This window comes from Chelonia mydas, chromosome 12 (assembly GCF_015237465.2).
Source record: "Chelonia mydas isolate rCheMyd1 chromosome 12, rCheMyd1.pri.v2, whole genome shotgun sequence".
Lineage (NCBI taxonomy): Eukaryota > Metazoa > Chordata > Testudines > Cheloniidae > Chelonia > Chelonia mydas.
The window spans coordinates 25,418,975-25,445,354 of record NC_051252.2 but is presented as its reverse complement, the minus strand read 5'-3'; the positions used below and the strand labels follow the sequence as shown (position 1 = coordinate 25,445,354).

At 42.1% G+C, this 26,380-nt stretch overlaps 1 protein-coding gene and 1 long non-coding RNA gene across 5 annotated transcripts in view; one reads left to right on the top strand and one right to left on the bottom strand.

Annotated features, from left to right (window-relative positions):
- The window catches only part of LOC122462524, a 172,370-nt gene extending 146,802 nt beyond the window's left edge, over window positions 1-25,568 (bottom strand). For 2 of the 3 annotated variants that reach the window (XR_006285109.1, XR_006285111.1), the window contains exon 1: window positions 25,239-25,568. This is a non-coding gene — a long non-coding RNA (uncharacterized LOC122462524). The remainder of the gene's footprint in view (window positions 1-25,238) is intronic. The other variant, XR_006285110.1, reaches the window with a different exon arrangement.
- Window positions 1-26,380, top strand: part of LOC102942824 (brain expressed associated with NEDD4 1) — a 109,673-nt gene that overhangs the window by 3,921 nt on the left and 79,372 nt on the right. For both annotated transcript variants that reach the window (XM_037877509.2, XM_037877510.2), the window contains one exon: window positions 11,701-11,835. In XM_037877509.2, coding sequence (XP_037733437.1) covers window positions 11,701-11,835 — 135 coding nt within the window. The remainder of the gene's footprint in view (window positions 1-11,700; window positions 11,836-26,380) is intronic.

Below are 26,380 nucleotides of genomic sequence, written 5' to 3'. Positions count from 1 at the left end.
TAAAACTCTTCTGTACCTAACTTGTGTAATTAGAGATGGCCAAACCAGAAATTCAGACTATGGCCAGTCTAATGCTTCTGCATGGTGCAACCTCCACGGGGTTGCTACTTGCCCTCCTGAGCAGGTGGGTGGGAGTGAGAGGAGCCTTAACTACCTCCTAACATCCAAAAAATATCTTGATGAAAATTTTGTTGCATGAGAGAAAATATTGGTTTATCATATCCAAAAAACTTTTATTGGGAAAGTTCAGGTCCAGAATGCAATTTCTGGTCAAAACTAGAACAGGAGAGCCAGCCCCTGACCTCCAGAATAACCAGTAGCTTGGTGGTCAAGAGCTCAGAGATTAGATTAAAATTCAGGACTATGACTGGGTGAGGCATTTGACTTGATTGCACATTAACAGGGCTGATAAAAAAAAAGTTTGTCTAAAATGGAAGGATTTCTAAAACCTATTTTTCTGTCAAATGAAAGATTTTCCACAAAGTATTTGCTTTCTGCCCAAAGTTTCAAGTTTTCAATTTAAAAAAGTTTACTATCTGGAAAGCAGAAAGCTTTTGGTTTTTCAGTAAAAAGTCAAAAAAAACACTTACTGAAGAAGTTGGATGGAAGTGAGGGGACAAACTCTAACCAGCTCTACAAATAACTTTAAATAGTTTCCATTCAGTCTGCAGTCATGAACCTCAGCTCCACGCTCTTGATAGTTTGGTGAACATGGGCCAAAGTTGTTCACATAACTAAGCAAGCAGGACACAGTCTTCCAAGCTAGCTCTCCTCCCCTCAAGTCACTGCCTTCTTCACTTTCCAATGACCCCCTTGGAAGAAGTAATTTAAAAAGCAAAGATATGTGCAGTTGTGCACCTAGTTTGCAGATGAAATTATTCAGCTTATGAATGCAAGGCAAAAGGTGAAAGTGACGGGTGTTAAATCAGGATAAATGCATGCACAGGATAAAGGCAGGCAGACAGGCCTGATTTAACAAAACAAGATTTTGATTGCCTCATCTTGAGCTTTGCAGGTTTTGAAAACTTGCCCTTAAAAGAATTGCTTCAAAAACATGAAGGGACACATTCAGAAATTCTGTGGCTTTGTCCCCCGATGCATGAAAATGGAGCCAGCAAAGGGCAAGGCCACACACACACACACACACAAAGCTATGGAGAAAATTCTGCAGAATATCCTGCCCCTAATCCTACATATCCTTGAATAGACATTCAAGAAGCCATCGCCTCAGTGCTCCACTTGAGTCCCCACATATACAAAGCAGCAGCACAGCTGGCTTCAGGCTGTGTTGTCATTGACTACAGGGATGCCAGCTGTGCTCTGTGACTCCATGAAGAGGATGAAGGTTGAATAAGCATTAACTCATGAACCACCAAATCCTTAACCACCAAAATAGTCACTCTGCAGCCATGACTGCAGGCTCAGCTTCTGCTCCTGACAGCAAATCCTGCTTCTTCCCATCCCCCCAGCCATAGTAAAATTGGTGTAGTCCCCCTGCCCAGGAATCAAGGAGCCTGACAGAAGCGGACTATAGTCTTGGTGTGTAGTGAAACATGGAGCTCTGTAGCACACAAGGGTTCCCTGTGCCCCAGCTCAAAGATTAGGTTGGGGATATACCTGAGTGGGGCCTGTGAATCAGTGGTTTCATAGATCCAATGGCTATTGTACACTACTTAAGCAGTTGTAGGAAGAGTACAGGTTGCTGCAAGTCTCTGCATTCTTTTCTCAGTGCACAATGAATTGTGGAAATGCATAGGTGATTCAGTCACCTAACAGATCCACCAGTACCAGCCATATCCAGCCTCCACCCATCCAAGGAGCCTTATGGAACTGTGCTGCCAGGCAGTCAGGGGGGCAGGACACCTGTATGTATTCCCCAAATCCTGCCCCACTCCATGCAAAGCAAAGCTACCCCACTGCCACCACAGCAGAAACCCTCCATGCCCACAGAAGTGAGGAAGAATGCAGGTTTTGCCCATACCTGAGCTGCAATAACTAATCTGCAGTGGATGGGGGTCACTCAGAGCAACTGCTCCCTGTGCTCCTTGATTGAAACCCCTTTTTATAAGTGGATGTCTTGTAAAGAGAGACTTGAGACAGCTATACAAAGAAAGGGATTTTTTTTTACCTTTCTTGCTCACATGCTACCCTGTACCTCCTCACAGTTTTCACCTCCTGGCCATACTGCATGGTATAAGGGAGCATGTGGCGGGGGGCTTCCTGACTTGTAAAGTAAAGACATCCCTTTGGGGATAAAAGGAGCAGAGACTCCTTTATCCTTCACCTTAGGAGACAAAGGAACCAAGTGATTTCATCTCTGATGGATTCTGGGCAGGCTGGCCAGTAAAAGCTAGAAAGGAGACTGAGTGAGAGAAGCTGTCTTGAACAAAGACTGCATCTTGCTAGATTAAGTTTTAGTCTTTTATCTATTTGCTTGTAACCATTTCTACCTTTATTCCTGCTAATTGGTATCACTTAGCTTATGTCCTTTTGTTAATAAACTGGTTATAAACCAACTCAGTGCTGTGCTTGAAGAGAAGTGTGTATTTTCCCCAGTTAAAAAGAGTCAATAAATTACAGCTTAATTCAAGAGAGCAATGAACTTAATATCTTCATGAATGGTCAGTGACAGGAGCTGTGCATTGCAGAGGAACATTTGAGAAACTGAGACTGGAATTCACTGATTTTTACCTGCTAGGTGAGGTATGGGTCAAGAGAGCCTTAAGGAGTTTGCTGGTGAGGATGGCACACTGGTGTGGTGAGGAGCTGACAGTCTGAGCTCTAGCAAGGCTCGCTCTTGCTGAGGCAGAGGGTTAGTAGTGGCTCACAGCTTTGGTTGTCCCCAGCAGCACGTTACATTGCCAGAGAAGAGATACTTTATAATGTATCCACTATTTTGGGGGTGTCTTTATCAGATCTTATTTCCTATTTCGTGGAAGGGATGGACTGGAACGGTGTTCTCTATGAGGGATGTGTAAGCAGCCTCATGCCCACACAGAAAGGCTTCCTACAACAGGCCCTTTGCTTTGGGCAGAGCAGAAGTTGCTCACTCCCTGCTCCCCTGGGAGCAAAGCACTCTGAAGAGGGGTGGGGAAAAGGTGGGGTCATTCCCACCTTCTTACAGACAAATCCATGGAGCTTGGCCAGCACACTTGGAGGAACAATCTGCACCATCCTATTGCCTGGTACAGAGTGCACATGGAACATCCCTGGGGAGATGCAGGCATGCTCTCTCCAGCATTTCTCCTGGGCAGGGTACCAATGGTTGTTGTTGCTGTGCCACCGCTCACCCCTGAGGCTCCAGTGTTTTGACAAGATGGTTGCATCCCCAGAGTGCTTGTAATCCAACAGTCTCCCAGTGCAGACTGTCAAACAGCTCCTTCACTCACTACTGAGACATTAGAGCACCCTTCCCCATATACACCATTCATTTGCCCTCCTATCATTTTCATTTCAGCCACTAATGGGTTAATGTCATCTCCTGGAATCAGGGTTTTCTTTTCCAGCTGTTCTCACACTGTTTCCCAGTCTACTCTAGTCATCTTGCCTGCAAGTTCTTACCAGTTTTCCTGTAATCTCTTGACTTTTCTATCCCTCATTTCAGTCTGGATTGCCTGTGTTATAAGAGCAAGATGTTAGTCTTCTTTCCAGGGGCCAGAAAGCTCCAGGCACAGAGGAGTCTGTATAGAAATGCAGATTTCCCCTGCAGGTTTGGAGGTAGCTGCATTTCCAGCCCAACCACTTAATAGCTTTGTCAGAGATGCTGGTACATGTATGCTGCACAGATTAAGGAGTGGGGGACGGGAGGGAGGTTCCGTGCTGTTACCAGGATTCAGTATTCTCCCCAGCACACAGGACAAAGCAGGATGAAATCAGGATAAACCTAGGAGGGCAATTTTCCTCCATTATCTGCACACCATTGGCTGTGTAGGGAGTAGTGGCCAAGACTGATTTCATAATGGCATCTGCTGGAAGCAATGGGAATTCCTCTGTTGAGTTCTAGTACAGGAAGTTCAGGAGTGAGAGAGGATATGAAGATTGTAGGTCAGATGAAGCTCAGAAGGTTCTTTAATGGCTGAAAGAGAGACTGGGACATTAGGACCAGACAGAGCAAGCGGAGGATTGGAATAGGTATCTAGAGTGCTGTGGATGAGGGACTGGATTGAGAGAAAGGCCAAGCTGAGAGAGGGGTCAGGAGCTATTTGAGAGAGAGAAAAAATGAGAATGGCTCAGAAGAGTTAGAAAGAGATCCATAGTTATGAGTGGCAGCAAGTAAACTGAGAATAGAGACATGACAATATTGGATGGAGTGCAGGGAAAAGAAGCAATAGTAAAGGGCGGGAAGCAGAGGGGCATGATGCAGAGGATAAGGGAATTTGAGGCTATGAAAAATAAGAGTAAGGGTGGACATGCTAACTCTTGCCAGCAATGGTTTTCACACATCTCTAGCACCTACTACCAGGACTTACAGGCAGGGAGGGAACGTACACACCCAGTTTCTCAGTGTGTGACTATCAGTAACTGCTTTTCAAAGGGTTATCCATACAAAAAACTCCAGTGAGATTCCTATAAATATCCTGCAGTTGAGCACCAACTCCTAGGCCTTGGAGAGCTTTTTTGCTCCTTCTTGGTCTCCCTGGTAGCTGTAACATTTCCTTTTAACCCCATTGGCTTCTTACACCGCACCATCTACTTTTTCTTGTAATTATATTGCTAGGATGGAAGTATGTAAATAATGGGGAAGAGGATGGGAACATCTCTGCTGATGACTGACATGCTCTCATACTGTACCTCCCTTTGTTTGCCAGAAGTCCCACACTGGGGACTCTTGGCATGCTGCTCCTTGCCCTCTGGTTTCTCAGTGAATACATTTCCAAGGTTGGTGTGAATCCTAGCACCTCCGATGAAGTGCCCCACTAGCCTCACATACCATATGCGGGAAGTGCTGTAAGACAGTTCCCAAAGCATCTTATTTGTGTTTCTGCACAGGATTTTCAAAATAGCTGGATTGTTAGTTGTGCTTTGATAGAGTTATGAAAGGGTGGGAGGTTTGGTTCAAATAGATACTCTAAAACTGGGATGCTTATCCCAGGCTCTTGAGTCTGCCAAATTCATCATATGGGCAAACTTTCTTGCAATTGCTCCAGTCAGACCAAAAATGCTAGAAGAGCCTGTGCTTTCCCTTCCACTGCTGGGCCCAGACAGAGCCAATAAGTGCAGAAATGTGCAAAAAATGCAAAGTTTGACTTCCTAAAGCAAGACTTTACAAACCTACACAGCACCTCCCTGGGCTTCCAGTTTGATTTATTTGCAAAGGGTAAAGTTGCTTCTTACTTTTGAATCCTGAATGAGCTATGCCCACCACTTAGATGACAGACACTAAGGATTGAACCAAGGACCTCCAGAGCTAAAAGCTTGGAGTCTCCACAGGCTCAGCTACAGGCCCAGGCTCTTAAATGAAGAGCTGTAACAAACCTTTAACTTATGTAAATTTGGAACAGAGACAAACACATGACACACGGACTAGAGCATTCCATTAACACTTGACATTTAGTGCCTAATCCTAAAGCACTTAAGGCTAAAAATCTCATTGAGCTTTGCTTCAGGTTTGGGTCCTTCAGTCTTTACCTTTAGACTTTTAAAGTACAGTTTGATAGTGGGCTGCCATTGTGATTTGCTGTTCGGATTGCAGTAGCAGCCAAAGGGCCCCCCCTCGCAGGATCCTGCCCCATTGCACTAACTGCTGTACAAACAGACAATTTAAGACATCCCACAGAGGAGGAAATAGTTAGCTTAAAAAAAATTATTGCACAGAAATCCCAACCTCTGCTCCGTTCAGGGGCAGGGATTAGAAACCATGCAGAAGGCACCAGGATTTTGGATTTACAAACCCATCCCATCCACATGGATCCTAGAGCATCAGCACAGAATGCTTTCCTCTCCATTCCATGCCCTGCCCTTATCCCTCCTTCTACAGACAGCATGGTCAGGCCTGTTGCCATGGGCTTTATTCTGCAACTGAACACTGAACCCCTGCTGTGCAAGTGAGCATTAGAATCCATGGTTGACAAGTTAATGCTATCAGTCCATCATAGGTATTTCTGGGGCATTCATCACCATAGCATCTAATCACCAGATGCAGTAATTAGTCATATATTTGTCCAAAGTGGCATCCAAAGTGACCCGTGCTTGGTCTGAAACACCATGCTGGCAGCTCAGCCAGTGCACTGTAATGGAGACTCAATCCCTTCTGCAACAAAAACCAGCAACTCGTTTGGGATAACTTCTCTGCTGTTTTAGCCTTCATCATTTTGAAGATTATGCTAGTACAGTTTAACAATCCAACTCCTTAAACTAAACAAATGTGTAAAAATCAAATGTTCCCTTGGAAAGGAAACCAAGATGTTAAATAAGATTGACACAGCAGTTACAATACATTCATTCCATTGTGTGCCAGAGCACAAACTGTGTGGTACATTACTTAAGGGCATGCCCTGAGTGGAAGCCCTCAATACCTAGGAAGAGCAGAATATCAGTATGCCTTTGTCCTGCTATCACAACCCCCTTTTTCTCTTGGCAAACTTTATATTTTACAGGACAATTTAATGGAGCTAGAGTTTGAGCAGTTAAAGAAACTAGAAAATAGTTTTTAAAAAAAGGCAAATGATTCCTAGTTGAAATATCTGAGTGGAGACATTATGGGGGCCTGAGCCCACTGCCATTGTACAGATTGAGAAATTCAAGTCCAAATCTGAACTTCCCCTAATGTTTGGGGAATCTTTAGATCTGGAGTTCCGGTTCAACAGTCTGTAGACAGAAAGGGCCCTGTTGTGAAGTTCAGTGAATCAAGTCCCTAACATGGCTCTGATGTGTTACTCCATGCCAGTGATTTATACTGGCACAAAAGAGTGGAATAAGGCAGTGGTGAGTCAGGTCCTACAACTGGAACTTCCTCAAAGCTCAGGGTATGATATCTGAGGTTTTGGTACCAGCACATAGATAGAAACAGGAGTAAGGAAATCTGGTTTGGGTTTCCAAATAAATCAAGCACTTATCTTCTGCTTCAGCAAAAGACTGCATAATGCAACTCAGGAGTGGGGTGTAAAAGTGGCATTTAGCTACCTGGCCAATGCTGGGAGAGTTATGTGCTGGGACAGTACTCCAGTGAAAGGCTGCTCTAAATGTCATTGGCTGCCAACAGTGCAAAGGGGCTTGGGATCTGAGTTGCAGGAAACCCTCACCTACCAACCCTTTTCTCCAGCCACAAGAGTTTTTACACTATCTATACTGGTGAGACCCTCCCATCACTGGCTACAAGGCCGGAACACAGCTGAAAGTCAGGGTCATGATTTTAAATCAGATAGTGTTCCTTTAACTATGGACATGCTGGGATTATGTAGAAAGCCAACCTCAGATTCTGCTGGTGTGTTTTTCAGACTCAGCTGGTTGATACCAAAGCAAGTACACAATTAAATCAGATATAATCCAATTAGTCATTTGACTAGAAGGGATTTTTATGGTAATTGCATCATCCATTTATGTATTCTTCTACAGCAAAATATACAAAATGCAGTTCTTATTTTAATAGCATGGAATAGTTTTTCAACTTTTAGGTAGATCTTCTACATCCCAGTTGTCAATTTGACACAAACACTTACTGACAATTGAAAGTTGTTCCAATCTTGGGAAGTTCAATGTTTACTCTAACCTTTAGACTGACCGTTCAGATTTGTCAACTTCTGGGTTTCAAATAAAGCTATAGGAAATAAGTTATTTCCCTAGTAGCCAAATCAGATGGTAAGAACTCATTCACCACCAGCTGGGGATTAGTTTGCACAAGGAACCTGAGGCTAAAAGGTTGTATAGGCCTTGTGTAGGGTACTTAAAGGGACAGTTGTGTGCAGCACAGAACTCTCAGACCAGGAGAGGTGGGAAGGGGCCAGTATCCAAGTTATAGCAGCTGTGCTACCAAAAACACCCATAGTGCTATAGACTGAGCTGGCTTAGTGTCTGCACTGGGAGAATTGTAGCAAAGTATTTCAAGGAAATGTGTCAATTTTACTAAGTTTTCTATGGAAAGTTTCAAACTAGAGTATTTAGTTTCAGCTCCAATTTTTACTAATATATAATTTTATAATACTTCAATATGCAAACATTTCAATACAGTAGTTCCAATGTTTCCAAACTGAAGTTTTTCAGAATCTGTACCATGAAAATTTTCATCTTTTTGTGCTGATTGGGGATGAACAGTCTCCTGGTGTTGGAATTTACATCCTGAGGGAGATAAAGTTAGTTATCCATCCAGCTCTGCTTAGCACTTCGAGTTTCAGGGAGGCAGGTTCGCTATGTAGGGTCATAGGCCGGGAGCTGCTCCACCTGAGAGAGACTTGCCAGGCTTGTTCTCCAGCTGCCTGGCACCTCTAGAAAAAGCTGTTTTCTGATCACGCATCAAGAGGGAGGTTGACTTAATTTCTGCTGGTTTGTGCCAAGATAGAAACAACTTGGAAAACAATTTGTTGCTCACACATTAGGTCATGTGCCAAGTCAGATTGATCCAAAACTGAAGATCAGATTCACTGGCTACCCAATAAACAAAGCCAAAAGCCACAAGCCACTCCTTGCTGAAACAAATACAGTGCTTGAACCAAAAATATCAAAATCAATATTGAATCATCTCTGTTTAATACATTTCAAAGACACCTTATGATTACATTAGTATATAGGGGCCAGAGCAAAATGGAGTAGCATTGATAATGCAACATGGATTTGAATGTTGAATGCTAGGATCTTTTGCAAATCAGATGCATCAAGTACTGCATGAATTTGCATTGTTTCGGAGTCTGCCACCACTGGAATAGAAATAGGACTAAATCTCAGTGACACCTATCATAGGACTAGTGAAGTCACTGTCAAGAAGCATTGCACCTCTCCAGACTACTGTGTACTGGCAACTGATCATTTCTATTACACCTTTCTGCTTACAGTCTGTTTCAGAAAGGAAAATGCCCTTGGGAATTAGAATCCATTCACTTAGCATATTAAAATATGATGTTTTCATGCATAGAGTATTTTAAGTCTCTACGTGGTCCTTGTACTGTATCCACACAAATGTTGGCTACTCCCAGTCAGCAATACATTAATCAAGGTCACTATTACTTGGTAATTAGATATTATGTAAATTGTACCAAGCTGATTCCTTTTCAGAAGGAAGACAGTAAACAGGGTGGGGGAATAAGATCCATTGTTTGGATTTGCACTGAGCACAAAGCTATTCAATGCATATCACTTCTCACAGTATTTACCACCCCTTTTTTTGACACCATTTAATGTTTTCCCTATTTAAATGAAAACCATTTAAATGACTTAAAGCCAGAAGGGCCCAATACAATCATCTAGTCTGGCCTCCTGTGTAACACAGGCTACAGAATTTCACTGAGTGATTCATCTGCAAGCTGAGCTACATGCAGGAGAGATCAGATTTCAAAACAGTAAGAAATAACTGGGTTCTGCAAGATGCCCAGCTGAAATCTCTGCTCCAGGTAGCCAAGAGAAAGATTAATACAAATGTATAAAAGAGGCCAGAAATACAGGAGAGGACTACAATGCCCAATTTTAGTGGCATAATTTCATCTAACCCTTTACTTAGAGTGCTGTATTTTTAATCAAGTCCCTTGTGACTTCAGAAGACACATGAAAATTAAGAGTGAACTGGGTAAAAAATTGATTACAATGAAAATTCAGCATCTCCAGTTTCCTTGCCAGTACTAAGATTATTCTAATATAATGGCTCACTCAAATAATTTGACAGTCACCCTTCTATGCCCAACTCTCACTGGATTGCTAGAGTAACACTGTTGTCTTCAGTGGAGTTCCCCCAGTATAAGTGAGAACAGAATTTAGCCCCTTGCCCATATTTTGTCCTTCAACAGTGCCTTCACCATCTCTTCTCTACCCCTCTCCCCCCACTAGATTATTGTGGCAATAAAAGCCCCTTGAGTGCTTAGGCTGCCTCTGTTTGGAGACAGTGTCTCCTATTGTAGATTGACTCTTAAAGGTGTTTATAGTCAGTTTTGCCTACCCTTTTAGGGGTCACCAGCCTCTACTGCTTCTCAGGACAAGGAAGCTCATTTTGCCCATACCATTCCTTATAGCTCACAAGCCTAAGAACTCTCCTCTCCATTATACCACAGTTCAGTTTTTAATAGCATCTTTCATACAAACTGTATCCCAAACAACTAATAGCCAAGACAAAGACATTTAGAACTTTTCTCCCTCGCCTACACAGTGGATGTGTTTTCAGGTGACATTTGCAATCAAGCAGAGAATCCTTGTAGTGTAGAGGCAAGATTGCAGTTCCTGACTATGGAACAGCAGAGGCCAGTGTGTTTATCAACAGCTGTAAAACTGTTACAGAAAGGAACTTAGTGTTGGACAACTGGAAGGGAGCAGTGAGGGGCAATGAAACCATGTTCAGTAACCATAAATGCTGACCCAAACTTTTAACCATTTCTTCCCCTGAACACCACATGACATTTCTCATGATTCAGAATTGTTGGGGCCCTATTAACCAAACTTCTGCTTCTTCATAGTGACTGGAGACAAAGGCCTTGTCTACACCTAAACTAAAGGTCAACCTAGCTGCTTCATTCAGGACTGTGAAAATTGTCTCACACTGTGAGACAGATAGGTCGACCTAATTCCCACTATAGATGCAGATGGAAGAATTCTTCCCTTCACCCCTGGAGGTGGTAGGTAGGTCGATTACAGACCATTGCTGTAGCAAGAGTCTACACTATGGCAGCATAGCTTCTGTGCCACAGCTGTGCTGCTGGGGCATTTGTAGGGTAGACATGCATGGAGTTACTCTTGCCCCCTCACACTGAGGTGATAGGGTGAGGAGCTTAACGCGATCAGCTGGGTCATTGGGCAACAAAAAAGTTAACCTTTCCCCTACATGTGCAGAGGTGGGGTGGTTAGCTATTAATGCCTCCTCCAGGATCAGAGATGGTCTTGAGGAGTGAGTGGATTCTTCATTCTCCCCCACTACACATATGGTAGGAGAAAAATCTCAGCATGCTCAAACGTAATGGCAAGTTGGACTCTGGTCCTAATGATCTTCAGACCCAAACATGAATTACTCTAATATTTGTCCAAATGCACATTTGTCTGATGTTTAGGGTGTTCAGCCCACACACTAGGAGATTCCAGTTTGAAAATTAAGGATGGGAACTGAAAGGAGATGCGAGATGTTCCCAGCCATGACTACCTCAGTCCAGCCCTTCCATCATCCTGAAAGTTAGATAGCTCTAAGTTTATCCTCTTTTCCGTCATCCCTTTTGCAGTCTGGGACAAACACTGCAGGTAAGTTTTCAAAAACACTCATATCCCATTTTCAGACTTTACTTAACCTAAGTACCTACACTCTTGGTAATTTTACCTTCTGTGATTTGTTGGGCACATTTTCCTTGTGTGCAGTGCTTCATGGGTCTACAGCATTGTATAAATGATTAATGATGTACTAAAGGTTGTTGGTATTGGAGGCTGCCTTTTGCTGTCTGATGAAGAACAGACAAATCTGTTTTCACTCTCACAGGGCTTTTAGAGACCGCTAAGAGGAAGACAGACTAAGAGCTGTGGCATTGTGCAGCAGGCCTTTCCTACTTCAGTAACAAAGCCATTCATTGTTTCTCTTCCTTTTAGATGAGGAAAGCATTCTGCCCTGTAAGAAAGAAGAACTTCAGTGTGGCAACGGACTCTGCCTCCTGAACTGGCTGCGCTGTCATTACAAGAAGGACTGTGGCAGAGACTACATGTCCATCAAACTAACATGCTCAAGTGAGTTACTCTTCAATTTCCTCCATCATGGGGGAGTCAATACACCTTCCTGTTGAATCATTCTCCACAGACTGCACTTCACATTAGATTTGTTCAGAGTTTGATGCTGCATGAATGTGGGTGCTTGGTGGGCTTATTTATGTTTAAGTCCCTTTTTTATACTGCATGTGGATTTCAAGCAGAATACAAGCAAATAGTAGTGGGAATGGATGATTTAGCTCTGCTCAATGTATTTAGAGCTCTGCTAAATTATGAAAGGTGCTGCAACAAAATGCCAGTTTTAAAAAGGCGGAGTATAATCCAAAAGCTAAATTACAGATTCCAGCACTGGCTGGCTTCAATTAAACATTGGCAGCTGGGGGTGGGGGGGGGCAAAAACAAAAAACCATGAGGAGCAACTGCAGGCTAGATTCTCTACATTTGGAAATGTTAATGCAAAGTAACCCCCGCAACTGTCAGCAGGTTAAACACATTGTGTTCCTTTCAAAGAATTACTGTAAAAGCAAAGATGTCAAATGTATTCAAAGGATTGATTTCTGTAGACAGTGTATGTAGGAAAGTATTCAGGCAGTGACCAAGCAATGCCTTGAGTACTTTTTATCAATTGATAATGCAAGTTATGAAAAGTAGTACTTACAATTTCAGTGATAACTATTTACTAGTATATGGGTGATTAACAGTTTCGGCCTAGCCTGTTCCCTTGATTTTTGTTCTTGCATTGCTAAATTGCTGATTTCAAACTATAGGAGTTTGAACTTCAGTTTAATATTTATAGTTTGTTGCCATAAACTTGCCAAAAGAAGCGTTGTCAGAACCCTATTCCAAAGTGTAAATGGGACTGAGGGTGCACTACTGTCCTTAATTACTAGCTAGAAGTGTCCATTGACCTCATTTTCTCAGTTAACACAACCTCATGCACGCAAGCATATAGCTACAAGTTTGAGGAATGACTAGGAGCCAGAGTTATACTAGGGACAATAAACTGACAGCCAGCAGCAATGCACATAAAGTGACATTGAAAGCATTCATACAAGCACAAGTACTGTGTTAATATAGTCTCTAATCCAAAGGCAATTAGACTCCATGAGCCCATGGAGCACAGAAAGTGTGTGTATAATTAAGAATTTCATAATGGCCAGAACTAGTTTGTGTAGAAGGATGCAAGAGGTCTGGGCTTGGTGGGACCTTGGTTTCTCACCTGTCAACTTAGTGGATCTGAGGAGCTGTAGTAAAATGCACAAGTGTTCAAGGGTAATTATGAGAGCCACTCACTGCCCAAATATCCCTGCCATCTGTGCCACAAGTCAGCACTAATTCAGGAGAAGACTGCTTACAAGACCTTGTGCCTGCAAGAAAAGCCCCATAACAGACATTTAAAAAGGAGTGGGGGGAGAAGGAGGAAGATGGATATAATATCCATGTCTTGAAGAGATGAATGTTTGACCTGGGTTGTTTTGGGGGTGGGGTTTTTTTTGTTTTTGTTTTTATTAAAAGCCTTGATCTTGGGATAGCCATGGCAATTGAGAGAGAGTAGATGCTTGACAAGGGGAAACTGGCCAGTCCCTGTTTCTGCAAGCCAAATCTGAATATGCATTATAGTTCCTTCGGAACCTTTTAAAACTTTTCTGCAAAATGAACTATTTTAAGATTTACTTTTTAAAAAAAGAATTAAAGGACTACTTAAGTCTCAAGTATCTAATAAATTCCAAGCAACATGGGGTACTTCAATATATAGGATTTTCTAAATTTGTTTGCAAAGCTATCAGTTCAGTACTAAAATACACCCTATAAAACATGCTGATCAACAAAACAGTTAACCAGAGTCATTTTAGCATTTCTTCTGTAACAAGCTCAGAGGAACAAACATCCCATAAAACAGATCATGTATAAATAGCCACAAGTGTGGGGGAGAGGCCTATACAAAGCAAAACTTGCCTACAAGAAGAATTCACTATATTTCCATGGAAGGACTGATTTGCTATTTGCAGCTGGACTTGAGTGCAAGGTGTCACAGTAAGGGAGGGCTGTCCAACCTACAGGCCTGTGGGCCTTACACAGTCCAGCAGAGCATTTCATAAGGCCCGCAGCCTGCTTCAAACACAATATACCAAATGGCAGATTCATTAGCATTGTGTTCTATGTGCCTGCTATGGCCCCCCTGCCCATTTTCTATACTTCTGATACAAATAAAGAAACCAGTGCATAAAATGTGTTTTTAAAAATACAATACTATATATAGCAACAGCTTATCCAAATACATATGAAACAAGCTGAACTTAAAATATAAAACACAGGGAACTCAATCTTAAAAAAAGATCAATAGAAGCACAAGGTTGTACTTAGGTTTGTGGCCCTCTTGTGTACTAAGATTGAGCACCCTGCAGTAAGGTACTAGTATATTTCCCAATAGTCTCAAAACAAAAGCAAAGAGTTTCATACAAGGCAGTTGCCACAATCAGGCATCTCTGCCAGTTTAAGAAGGTGTTGCTAATACCAAGGGCTGTTAAAATACTAGCAGTACAGCGAGTTAGGAAGCCTGTATGAATGAATTAGCATGCTATTTATGCCCAGCTACCACCACCCCAAACCGTATTGCCACAGAATCTCAGTATAGCAATGACTATTGTTCAAGTGCTGACAGATTTTCAGATGTGGGCAACCACCTATAGCAGGGACCCATATCTGAAAATTCAACCATGTGTGCAAGGAACAAAACAAAATAACCCTCCTCCTCCCCCCACATGCAGTTGGGCAGAATAAAAAAAAAATTTGCCTAAAGGTCTTCTTAGCCTTTAGATTTAATACTATATAGCTGCATTCTGTGCACACTTTATTGCTATAAATGTGCAAGAGCGGATCCATTTGCATCATATGAAATGTGTTACTTATGGGTTCTCCTCCCAACAGATCTTAAGTCCTATGTCTCCATGGTTATCTGGTTTCTTACATGGTGCTCATCACCTTCGCATCTGATCATACAGTACAATCAGTAATAGCTTTCAGACAGTGATTTTACCTCAGGACATGAAGTAAAGCATAAGGACACTTACCCAGCTTAAGGAAGGTTTAGATTGTAACCAATTACTTCCAGCACCATACCTGAGGAAGCAGCAAAGTTGCACCTGATCTAGAAATAGCTCACAGGAAGGATGTTCTCAGCTTGCTTTTCCAGCTCATTTACAATGCTTTCTCCTCACAGCTCTGCTTTTCAACACCTTCTCAGGTACCTGTGGGGTATTTTAGGCAGTTGTGCTAAAAAAAAGGCATCATGGGGTCTTGGTTCAGCCTAGGTCTGATCTTAGGAAGTCTTTTGGGGGTAAATACTCAGCCCAGACTTTTCAATAACCTAATTCCACATGCACAGCCTTTCTATACACAGTGGTGCCTGCTTACATTAGCTGTTTCATCCCTTTCCATGTAGGGTGTATTTGTAGTGCATCTGCTCACATTCTGTACAAACCCTTATTTCTTTCGGTGGTATTTTAAGACCTTTACAGGACTCCAGTTCTCTTAATCTATAATTCAAGACTTCTTAAATACCATACACAGCTTGAGACTGCGTCTGATATGCTGGGTTGCCCCAAAATCAAATGCAATTATAAATTGCTGACAGCAAATTCAGTGTTATTTTTGTCCCCAGCTTTTAGTATTTGGGGACTAAAGTCATTTCAAATGTGAGACATCCTTCTTTGTTGCAAAAAGTATCTGGTGTTTCCTGGCTTAATAATAATAATAATGGTAACAGGGTTTTAATTCAGCGAGTCACAAATTAAATCAAATATATCACTCAAAAAACCTAATAAGACCACCAAAAGTAGTGAAAATGTCAGCTGGAGAAAGCAACACCATGCACATTGCCATGTTCAAAATAAGATGAGAAAATTGGATTGTGTGCTTAAGGGCACTTGAGTTGGCACTGCCTTGAGTGTTACATTCAGTCACAGCCTCAGTAAGAAAACCCACATTCACAGGCACGTAGGCAATCGGTCACAAAGTACGAACCTTATTTACACAGGCATGTCTAGAATGTGTGCGCAACTTACAGGCCAGTTGAAATTTTTTCCAATAGGATGGAAAGGACCTTTGTTGTGTTTCAACTAGTAAAATGCTTTAATTACTACTTCCTTTCAGCTAGCGTCTGATCTTGCAAGATATTGAGTACAGTAACTCCCAGTGAACATTTCAAGCACTCAGACCTTGAAATCCGACCCAAAGGTTCCAGGAATCAGGCATTTAGACACATTACCAATGCTCTTTATTAAAGCTCAGAATTAGTGCGCTTTTTAGCCTATAATACATACACAGCTTCTCATTAAGGATAGTGCGGTACAACCACAAATGTAAATCTGTTAGGGAGGAAAAACTGTCAACCCTTGCAAAAGCCTCACATCATTGATAAGGAGACAACAGGAAAAGTGCAGTTCCCTTAATAATTTACCATTTAAAAACAGCTATTATGAGTTTAAGTTAGCATTAAAATAGTTGAATGCATGCCTCACTTACTTTGCAAGTCCCTGGACTAGGATGTGGAGTAAAAAATGCAATTAAATCTGTCACACAAGACCTTTACTGGGTGTGCTGGCATTTTGGAAGACTATCCTCTCCAATATCAATTAGAAATGTTGATATTTATAGACAGTACAGTTTGTTTTTTTTAAGTGCTGGGTTAATAGAAATTTCTTTATACAAGAAGATCACAACAGCCTTTAAGCAAAACTGATTTCATCTACATTTCAAACAGATGAAGTAAACACCACCACTATTTCTGTTAAGTCTTAATGAAAGTTTCTGCAGAAGTTAGAGAACTAGAGACAGATTCTGATCTCAGTTACAATGATGAAGATCTAGAGTAATACTGAGGTCAATGAAGTTAGTTATAACAGTTTAAATTCAAACTGAGACGGGTTGGACTCCTTGGGAAGCCACCTGATGTGTGGAGATACCACTGAATCTACCTGTTCTGCCAGCATGGGCCCCCTTTAACCGGTCTTGCGGAGCCAGCACACACACAGGGACGACGCAGCGTAAGTGACTTGCTCCAGCTTCTGATGTCCATCTCCCTTGGAATGCAAACCCAAAAGCTATATTATGAAATTTGCCCCCCCCCCTCAATTTGGAGGGAGATGTGCACACTTCTTGTCCCCCCCTTTCCCCATTAGAAATTACAGAAGCTGTTTAATAACTACAACTTTACTATAAAAGGCAGATTTGAAGTGGTAAAGGGGTAACAAAACAAAGCAGATTACTAAGCAAATAAAATCAAACATGCAAACTAAGCTGGTTTCACTAAAGAAATTGGTTACAAATAGTATTTCTCACACTAGATATTGTTGCAGGCAGTTTGTAAAGCTTCTGTGGTTCAGAGTTCCAGCTATATTCTTTTCAGTCTGGACCTGTCTCAGTCTGGACTCCCCCCTTGCCTTCAGTTTTTCTTCTTGGGCAGACAGGCCATGGAGAGGAGGCGTCCATGGAGAGGAGGCGTCCTGTTTGTTTTCCTCCCCACCCTTAAATAGGATTTACATAAGGTGGAAATCCTTTGTTTCCCAAACTTGACCCTGCTTCCCTCACAGTGGAGGGTTACAAGAAGTCCCAGGTAATGTTTTACTATCCGGTGACAAGAGCACCTGAGTCTGTAGGATTACAGTGTCCATGAGTCAGTGGCAGTATGGAGTGTCCACAGGAAAGCCAAGCTTTTTACAGTTCAGTGTCCTTGCTGATGGGCCATCCATCCTGTCTGGCTTTTCCATTGTTGTACCTGAAGTGTTAGCAGTGGGCGTCACCCAAAAAAATCAGTTTAAATACCGATACATAGACAATATTCCTAACTTTAGATACAGAAATGATACGGGCATACAAATTGGATAATCACATTCAGTAAATCATAGCCTTTCCAATGATCTCACATGAGCCATCTTGCATAAAGTACATCTCAAGCATGTTTTCATAAAGCATATGGAATGATGTCACAAACAGCTCATAATCTGGTCCTGGCTGTTCAGTTGTAGAATCTTCTATAGTCTTTTCGCTCTGTAATAATATGCAAAATGCTAGATGAAGCAAGAACTAGCACTAGAAAAGTCTTATTGCCATTTTCTCTGGGGAGAGGGGAAGGGGAGGAAGCAGATCCATGGCTACATGTTAGACAAATAAGGAGAGATTTCATGGTGAGGGTTTTGACCTTCTAGGTTCCCTTTCCTGAAAGGACAAGGACTGCCTTAATATCTTCCCTTCTGAGCCAGAGTTGATCTGCAAGGGGTCCTCGGAGGCAGTATAACTGAAAAAGGGGTGGGGGGGAGAGAAGAGAGACTATTAAAAGCTTGATTGTTACATCAAGGGAGTGATGGGTTCAAATGTAGATAAACCAAAAGTCCATAGAGAATAGGTCTCTGCATTATCTATCCTTTCAGACCATTGGATACCAACAGTCAACAATTCCATCACAAGTCTATGTATTTAAGAACACACATTATTGGTCTGCAGTGGATCCTATTAGTTACTTGTTCTGTAGTTTTGTTGAGCTGACTGGATAGAAAGAAAAGCTGTCCTTTTTCTACTCCCCAAACAAAAGTCTAAGGTGGTCTAAGGTTTTGCCATATGGCATTCCTTAAGAGAAAAATTTAAGCAGATAATTTTGGAAGTGAATTTCCTTTGTGATACAATGATCATAAACCATGATGAGAGACTTCTGAATGGACAGATTGAATTTCAGCCTTTACCAGATTCACTGAGTCTATGGGATGTCAAGTGAAGAGTTTCTGCATAAAGTGGACCAAACATGATTTTGAACCCTGAAAGATTTCAGCCCTCCATAATTTACAGAAAGAAAAATGGCAACGTGATGTGAATGTAAATCTATTTCCATCTTTGCTTAAATTCATTCCTTTGTGATTTAGTTTTTATAATCACTGCTTTTGTGCTTCTGGGTTGAAATTCTCCCCTCTGCAGAGGGCCTGCAAAAGGTTGGCACAGCACTTAACCCCTAATAGGGCTTACTTTATGGGACTTCAGTGTCCACAGCTCTGGTGTTAGCTCTCTGCACAAGGGCAAATATCCCCTTATTTCAGAAACTTAAATACTCAAAACCAAATTGTGCTCTAGTAACACCTTTGAGTACAGCAGGTCCAAACTTCGCACTGTGGGGAGGTGTGCAGGTTAAGAACATCCCAAAGAGTTTCCTGCACCTCTGTCTCTCATGGATTATGTTCAGTCTACTATAGCATGGATGGAAGACAGGAACCTCTCTAAAAAGTTGTTGGGAGAAAAGTTGGTCCATTGGTTTAACCATTGTCTAGGACTTATCAGATCTGGATTCAAGTCCCTGCTCTTGAACAGACTTCCAATTTAACCTTGGTCAAGTCATTTAGCCTCTGTTCCTCATTATCCCCATTTTACAGATGGGGAGAATAGCACTTCCCTACCACAGAGGTGGTGTGAGGACAGACTAATTAATGGTTGTGAAGCTCTCAGATACTGTGTTAGAGGTGGACACACAAATACCTTAGCTGGAAGGCTTTGTTGGCCTCCTTTCATCCACAAGACACAGGGGGAATTGCAGCCTATGATGTAGATTGTTTGCAATGTCTCATGTGACTGACTAGGCCAATATGAGATTTTCATGATTTTTGGCAGTCATTGCAAGTGTATGGATCTTGGTTGGGAGCTGCTTGCTTCCTCCGGGCTCTTTTCTCTTCAAGCTGCAGGAGCCAGCTTCTGTTATGGATTTTGATACCCTGATGAAGACGATGGCAAGTGTCTGTAACAAATGGCGCCAAGATTTCCCCATTCGTCAGGATCAATTCCAAATTCCTTTATATCTCACTTGCATGTTTCTTCAAAGCTTGGGATGTCCTGTTCTTGTTCCCTCTGATAGCTCCCTGTATAGCATGTTCTTGGGTATGCATCTGTTTCCCAACCTGCTGAGATGGCCCAGACTGTGTAGTCATCTTTGCTTGAACAGGGCTGTAACAGTTGGTAAGTTTGCCCTTTGAAGAACCTTTGCATTGGTTACTTTATCCTGCCATTTGGTGTTGCGTATGCAGCATAAGCAACGTAGGTAGAAACTGTTCAACCTTGACTCCTGATGAGCATAAGTTGTCCATGTTTCCCCACCATACATGAGAGTGCTGAGGACGCAAGCTTGGTACACTAGCATTTTGGTTTTGATGGTCAGCTTTGAGTTGTTCCATGCTCTTTTAGTTAGTCTGCTAAAGGTGGTGGCAGCTTTTCCAATGCGAACATCTAGGTCTTCATCCAGTGTGAGGTTGGTGGTCACTGTAGAACCTAAATAGCTGAACTACTTCTAGCTGGTTTGCATTTAAGGTAATTGAAGGATCTTTTAGAAACCCCTGTCCTAATACAACCATTAGTTGGAAGGTCAAAACCATTAGGTCAGGACAGAATTGAAAACCTGCTACTGCTATGATTGTAAGCAGTACAACCTGTACTGGCTAACACCGAGTGGTGGGTGGTGGTTAATTAACCCAGAAACCTCAGGAAGCACCAACAGCTTTGGGCTGATGAGTGCCTGAGGCGGGTACTGGAACCCTTGATGGAGGAAATGTGATCAAAAGGCAGACGAGCAAATTCACTCAGTGGTTTTGCCAACTACATCCACACAGGACAGATTGGTTATCAACCAGAGCTGAAGGACCCAATCTAGGAGTGGAGCCCTGAAAGACAGGCAGATGGAAGATCTCCACTGCTCTGGCAACTCCTGCAGCATAGCTGGTTCCAAATGTATCGACTCCCGTCCTTCCTTTGGTCCAAACCAGTGAAGTCAAGAGGGGGATGCCGACTCACGGGCAAAGCAGCGCCTCCATATCAACTGCCCAGGCTATTGCAGCCACATCACATGGAGAGGACACTCCATCCTTGCTGGACTTGGAAGGCTGGACAAGTGAGACTCGAGAGGTGTGTTGAGGAACGTACAGCCAGTGGATCTGTGACTATATGCATATACCAGACAATTATTCCAAACCTCTTGGAGAGTAGAGGGACACAGATGCCAGAAAGGTTGCTCTGGCCATAATGGAACGTCCGGTTCTCTGCCCTGTAACAAGCACCTGTTAAAGTAAGAGCTGTCCATGGTGGAATCCCTATTTCCAAAGGAAGGAAGAAATTAAATGTGTTGTACATAGCTGGAACAAGACAGCAGATGTCAGTTTTTGTGCAAGTAACGCTCAGAAGATTCAGCTATTTTTCATGTAATTAGCAGGGCACTTTTATTATAAATCAATTAATTGCATTACCAAGCAGCTGGTGAAACTGTCAGAAAGCACACAGGTGTGTTCTATATTTTACTGTTATTATGGAATTTCTATCAGCCCCAAACCCCTTTCATACTAATAGCTACTCACTCCAGTGAGTTATTTTGTTCCACTGTTTTCATTTTGGTTTTGTTCCACTTCTCCCCCAGTTTCCTTCTTAGAAGCTGGTATAAGTGAGAGAATGTCAATGAATAAAGCTGGTACTGGAACAACATGGACTCTACATGATAGACAGGTTGAATAAAACCAGTGCTTAAATGGCATACATGTTCCACTCATTCATTGACATATCCAGAGTGAGGCAGTGATTGTTTTCTAACTTATGTCCCAACCAGGCTGAAAATGTTTACAACTGAATGAAAAAAATAAATCTGCCAGTTGGTGGAAGTCAGCAGACTGCACTTTTTAATATGTTACTGCATTCAGGACAAGGAATGCAGGTACTCGGTAGTTTCTCAAGAGGCAATTTTATCAGCCATTTGAACAATTGTTTTCATATAATGCAGCTATACATAGCTATCCAGAGGGGCTGAGCACCTTTGGAGGAGAAAAAAATTCAGCCAAGTAGTCGTAGATACTATACAATATTATGTGAGAGCCTAGCTCAGAGTTTTCAAGAGTCATTGAAGAGTGACCCATTTCTGACAACAAAATTCTACATGACCCTGGGTGTGGGTGTTGTGCCAATAAAATAAAAACCAGCAGGATCTTATTAAAGGGAAAAAGGCAAAACACCACATTTATTGTGAATACAGAAAGAATCATAGTAAGCAGTTAGTTACAGCTGTAACATTCCATTCAATCTCATCTTTATTCACACATTCATTCATACACACACACACACACACACAGGTTCTGCAAAGTTGTTATCATAGTTACCAGCCTTAGAGTTGCTCATGCCAAGCCACTGGCCAGGTGGCCTGGACATGAGGAGGGAGCAGGGCCTTGTCAGATGCTCATCTGATGCTCCTGGAAGTTGGTTTGCAAAATCAGACCCCGAAGTTCTCACTTTTTAGAGTCTATTTTTATAGGAATTTCTTCCTATGCCAGTCTATGGGAATTGCTGCATCATGCTGTTGCTGAATCAATCAGCAGATGGCACATTCCTGACGGCTCCAAGATGTTATCTTGTTCTTTGGTTCTCCCATTCTTGAGGCTGTTGGGTGGATTCCAGTCTGCCCTCCGGGGGTCCTCTGGTTATTTCCACTTGACGCCTTCTTCAGCCGATGGACACTGGATTCTTAGGCTGGCACCTCCCTGATCATTCAGTTATTATCCACACCAAGCATCCATCCACATACATACTCTATCTCTATTTTAATCACAATTGTTAATACAACAAAAGGGCGGGGAGTCTCTGGGTGCTGTTTCTGTTGTTAGAGTATTGCTTTGAGTCTCTGTGAATTGCTTTGAGAACAGACTCCGTCTTAGAATGTACTAACACAATTAGCAGCTTGCAAGTTTCACACACAGAGGGAGAGAAACAGTACCAAAAACCAAGAGACCTCTTAATTAGTAATACCCTGGAATTTAAACTATGGGGAATCAAACTCATTTGTGATTTTAATACAGAACTTCTTTAATATGATCCAACATGGGGACAATGGGCCAGAGCCGGAGCCCTGCCACCCCAGGTTGGGGGTGAAGCTCAGGCTTCCACCTCAGCCGTCGGTCCCAGCAAATCTAATGTTGGCCCTGGCAACCCCATTAAAATGGGATCACAACCCAGAGTTTGAGAATCACTGAATTACCACTACCAAACTAAAGGGGAGTGGTTTCTCTGCCTCTAAGGGAAATCAGAATTCACACACACCCACCCCTAAGTCATCCCTACCAAATAGGTCTTACCACAAGGGCTCCTAAAAATACTTCACAGGAGCACCTCTCTTTTGCCTTTAGAATGGACCAGTTTGTTTTAAAGATACCCGCCATTTGGGATAAACTGTTCACAGACAGCATAAATACAAGGCCTTTATACAAATAAAGGCACCTCACTTCAAATTATACAAGTTTAACAGTTTGTTAAGTTCAGTATTCTTAGTGCAACTTCCAGGAACAAAGCATACACATTTCCAACTAATAAACTTAATACAAGTTTGTTTGCCCAGTACTTTCTCAAACCATAACCAACAAAGAAGGCAAAAGCATTTTTCTTTAAAATAGATTCCCCAGCCCATTAGTTCTCCTGTCTATGCAGTCACACCCTAGGGATGTGAAGATTTATCCCAGGCTAAAAGAAAATTGTGGAGAGCCTGTTAAAACACTGACAGCGCATCAATCCCTGAAGCAGACCAATGAAAGTGGATGGAACACAAAACACTCCTGCCCAGAGTGTCATTAATGTCACCTAATACTCTCAATTCAGTCAGTGACTGAAAAGGGGAGGGAGGAGAGAACTTTTGTTTTTATCTTTATAAAACCAGATATAGTGGTGTCCATCAGAGAGAGTACCTTTACCAATAGTTACTACAATGTGTTAAGTACCTGAGAGACCCATTTAGAACAGGAAAAGCTATGGTACTTCAAATATGCAAATAGTGAAAGACTCAAAAATGGAAGGGTCAGGAAAAATGGGAGGAGCTAAGGAAGAGTTTAAGTTAAATACCAGGGGAAGTTCCTAATTGCTAGAAGAGACATTAGACAGAGGAGTAGATTCCAAAGGGAGGTTGATATGGCACCATTACTACATGTATCTAAAAACACATTAGAAGATATTTTAGCAGGAATTACATACTGAGCAGTCACACTGGATAGCCCAAATGGTCTTTTTGACTCTAGCATTCCTGGGTCAAATCCCCATGTGTTCTCATCATGTACAATTTCTCTTTGCATCAGTGTGACATGTTGCTGCTCAGTACCGCAAGATATGGCCCAATATGCTGTTCCTTTTCCCACCCATAAGAAAAAAAGCACCCAAATTCTTGTTTGTATGCCCCTGCTTTTTTATCCAGGCCACAATTTCTGGTTTTTGAAGATCATTCTGTATTCACAGTAGTGAGCATTTGTTCTGTTGCCTGAGGACATGGCGCCAACCCCAACCACCTGAGCTGGGGAAATGAGGAGGGTGGCTACTAACAAGAAGCATTTAAACAAACAGTTCTGGTTAGAAACAGAAGATGAAATAGAAGGGCAAGTGTTTAATTCTCAATCCAGCTTGCTAGTGCAAAAGAATATTAAGAAAAATCTGATCAGCTGTAGGTAGAGGATTCAGAGCAGGAGACAGACACTTAGAGAGCAGCAAAGGTTAACAAAATAAGTTCAGCATCAAAAAAACCCTTTAAGAGCAGGAGGCACAAGGATGAATGAACAGTGGTGCCAAGAAAATAGCTGCAAGCAAAGCTGGTGGTATAGGAAGAAATAGTAGGGATGTTTGTCACATATGGGATGTGTTAGATCTCTCCAGCCTTAGCTACAAGTCCATTTGTATCACTACTGGGCAGCCAGATACAAGGCTTTTTGAATTAGGAAAAAAAAGCCATGTTGATCATTCTGTAATAACAGCAGATGACAGTTGTAGGGTTTCCTTGTAAGCAACCATACAGTACATGCATTTTAAAAAACATTCATATTCAAAAGCAACATGCCCACTATGGGGCTGGGGTTTTAATAAAAAAAAAAAAGAAAGAAAAAAATCACTTCTCCACTGACATTAAAAGGAGACTAGAGTATTTAAAAGACAACTGGGGAAATAACCACTCCTTGAGTTAGATGGGGCTTACATTCACCTCCCACACTTCTCTATACTTCAGAGGGGCAGACGAGGCACTGGCTTCCCAGTTTTGTTGTCATGACAAAACTATGATTAGTACTTGCCACCCCTACATTTTATTAAGACAATTTTGCAAAAAGCTGTGTTATCTACATAAAATGGTGAGGCCCTGACCTACTACAAAGGTAAAATGAAGGAATGTGTAGGTGAGTACTTTTGCTATAAAGCCACAGTTGCCTACCCTGTTAACTCATGTTTTACTGCTGTCTGTTTTTGTCAATACACAAAGGGTCTCAACAGCTGGGTCACTTTATAATTAACAATAGGTCTTCCAGTCCATCAGGGAAAGAAAAATATTGATTAATTTCTTTCCTTACACAAATTTGGGAGAAAGAACCAGAGCCCCCCAAAAAAAGCCAATGACATACCTCAGGTTATCATCCACCACCATCTGCAGCATCAACACTGAGACAGTACTCACACTCTTCATCCCCACTCACTCAATTAGGCTTCTGCTCTACCTTTATAAAGTTTCCTCTTGCCTTGATAAATGTTAACTTGGTGCAGCTGAGACTCTTCCAGCTCTCAGTCATTAGTAGTCCTTGGCAACCAGCATCTAGTTCTCAGGTGCATGTATTTGGGCATAAATACCCAGATCCCCTCTTAAGACACCAAATACCCTGTCACATGTAGCTAGCACTAACAGTCATGAAAAGGACAAATGTCCTTTACCAAGAGACTAAAGATCACATTGTATCCTCAATCTTTTGTGCAAAACACCCCAGGACATCTCTGAGGAGGGTAGAATATAAATTTATGCTTTGGATGAAGTGCGTGTGTGAGACAGGCCAAAGGAAGAGAGTGATGTAATAATGAAAGTACAGAGGAGGCATTGGTCTGCGATAGCAGATGCTGGGGCTCAGGGCCCAATCCTGAAAGGTGATGAGGCTCCTCAACTTCCACTGAAGCTACTGGCTGAGGAAGGCATTGAGCAGGACCTTGCAGGATCACGATCCACATCCCAAAGTTCTTGCTCAGACAAAACTCTCACTAAGATCAGTGGCAGCTTTGCCTTAATAAGGATTGAGCCAAGACTTTAGGATTTGGCCAGGGGAGAGCTGAGAGATTAAAAAGCTATTGCCTTTGGTTTGCTTTTACTCAATAAGTTTTTAGTTGTTCATTTCAGTTTGATTCAGTGGATTGGTTTCAATTTTAATGTTTCATTGAGCTGTGATTACCACGAAAAGCATGAGTAAGTGTGTTTAAAACTGCAGTTGTATGGGCCCTAACAGTATTAGAGCTTGCTCCTCTAAAAGTCCAAGATATTATATTTCATAAAAGTTGTGAAGGAGATTAGAGGAGAGAGAAGGCATGGTTGACAGTGCGGGCACACTCTCTCTCTGTCACTGTTTAGATAGAAAGTGACATGGGGCCTGATTCTCCATCCTGTTATACTTGTTTTACCTTGGTGTAATACCATTGAAATCAGTGGAGTTATATGGATGTAACACAGTGGAGAATCAGGCCATAGTATTTAGAAGGTGCCCATCACTCATGTATTTCAGTAGGG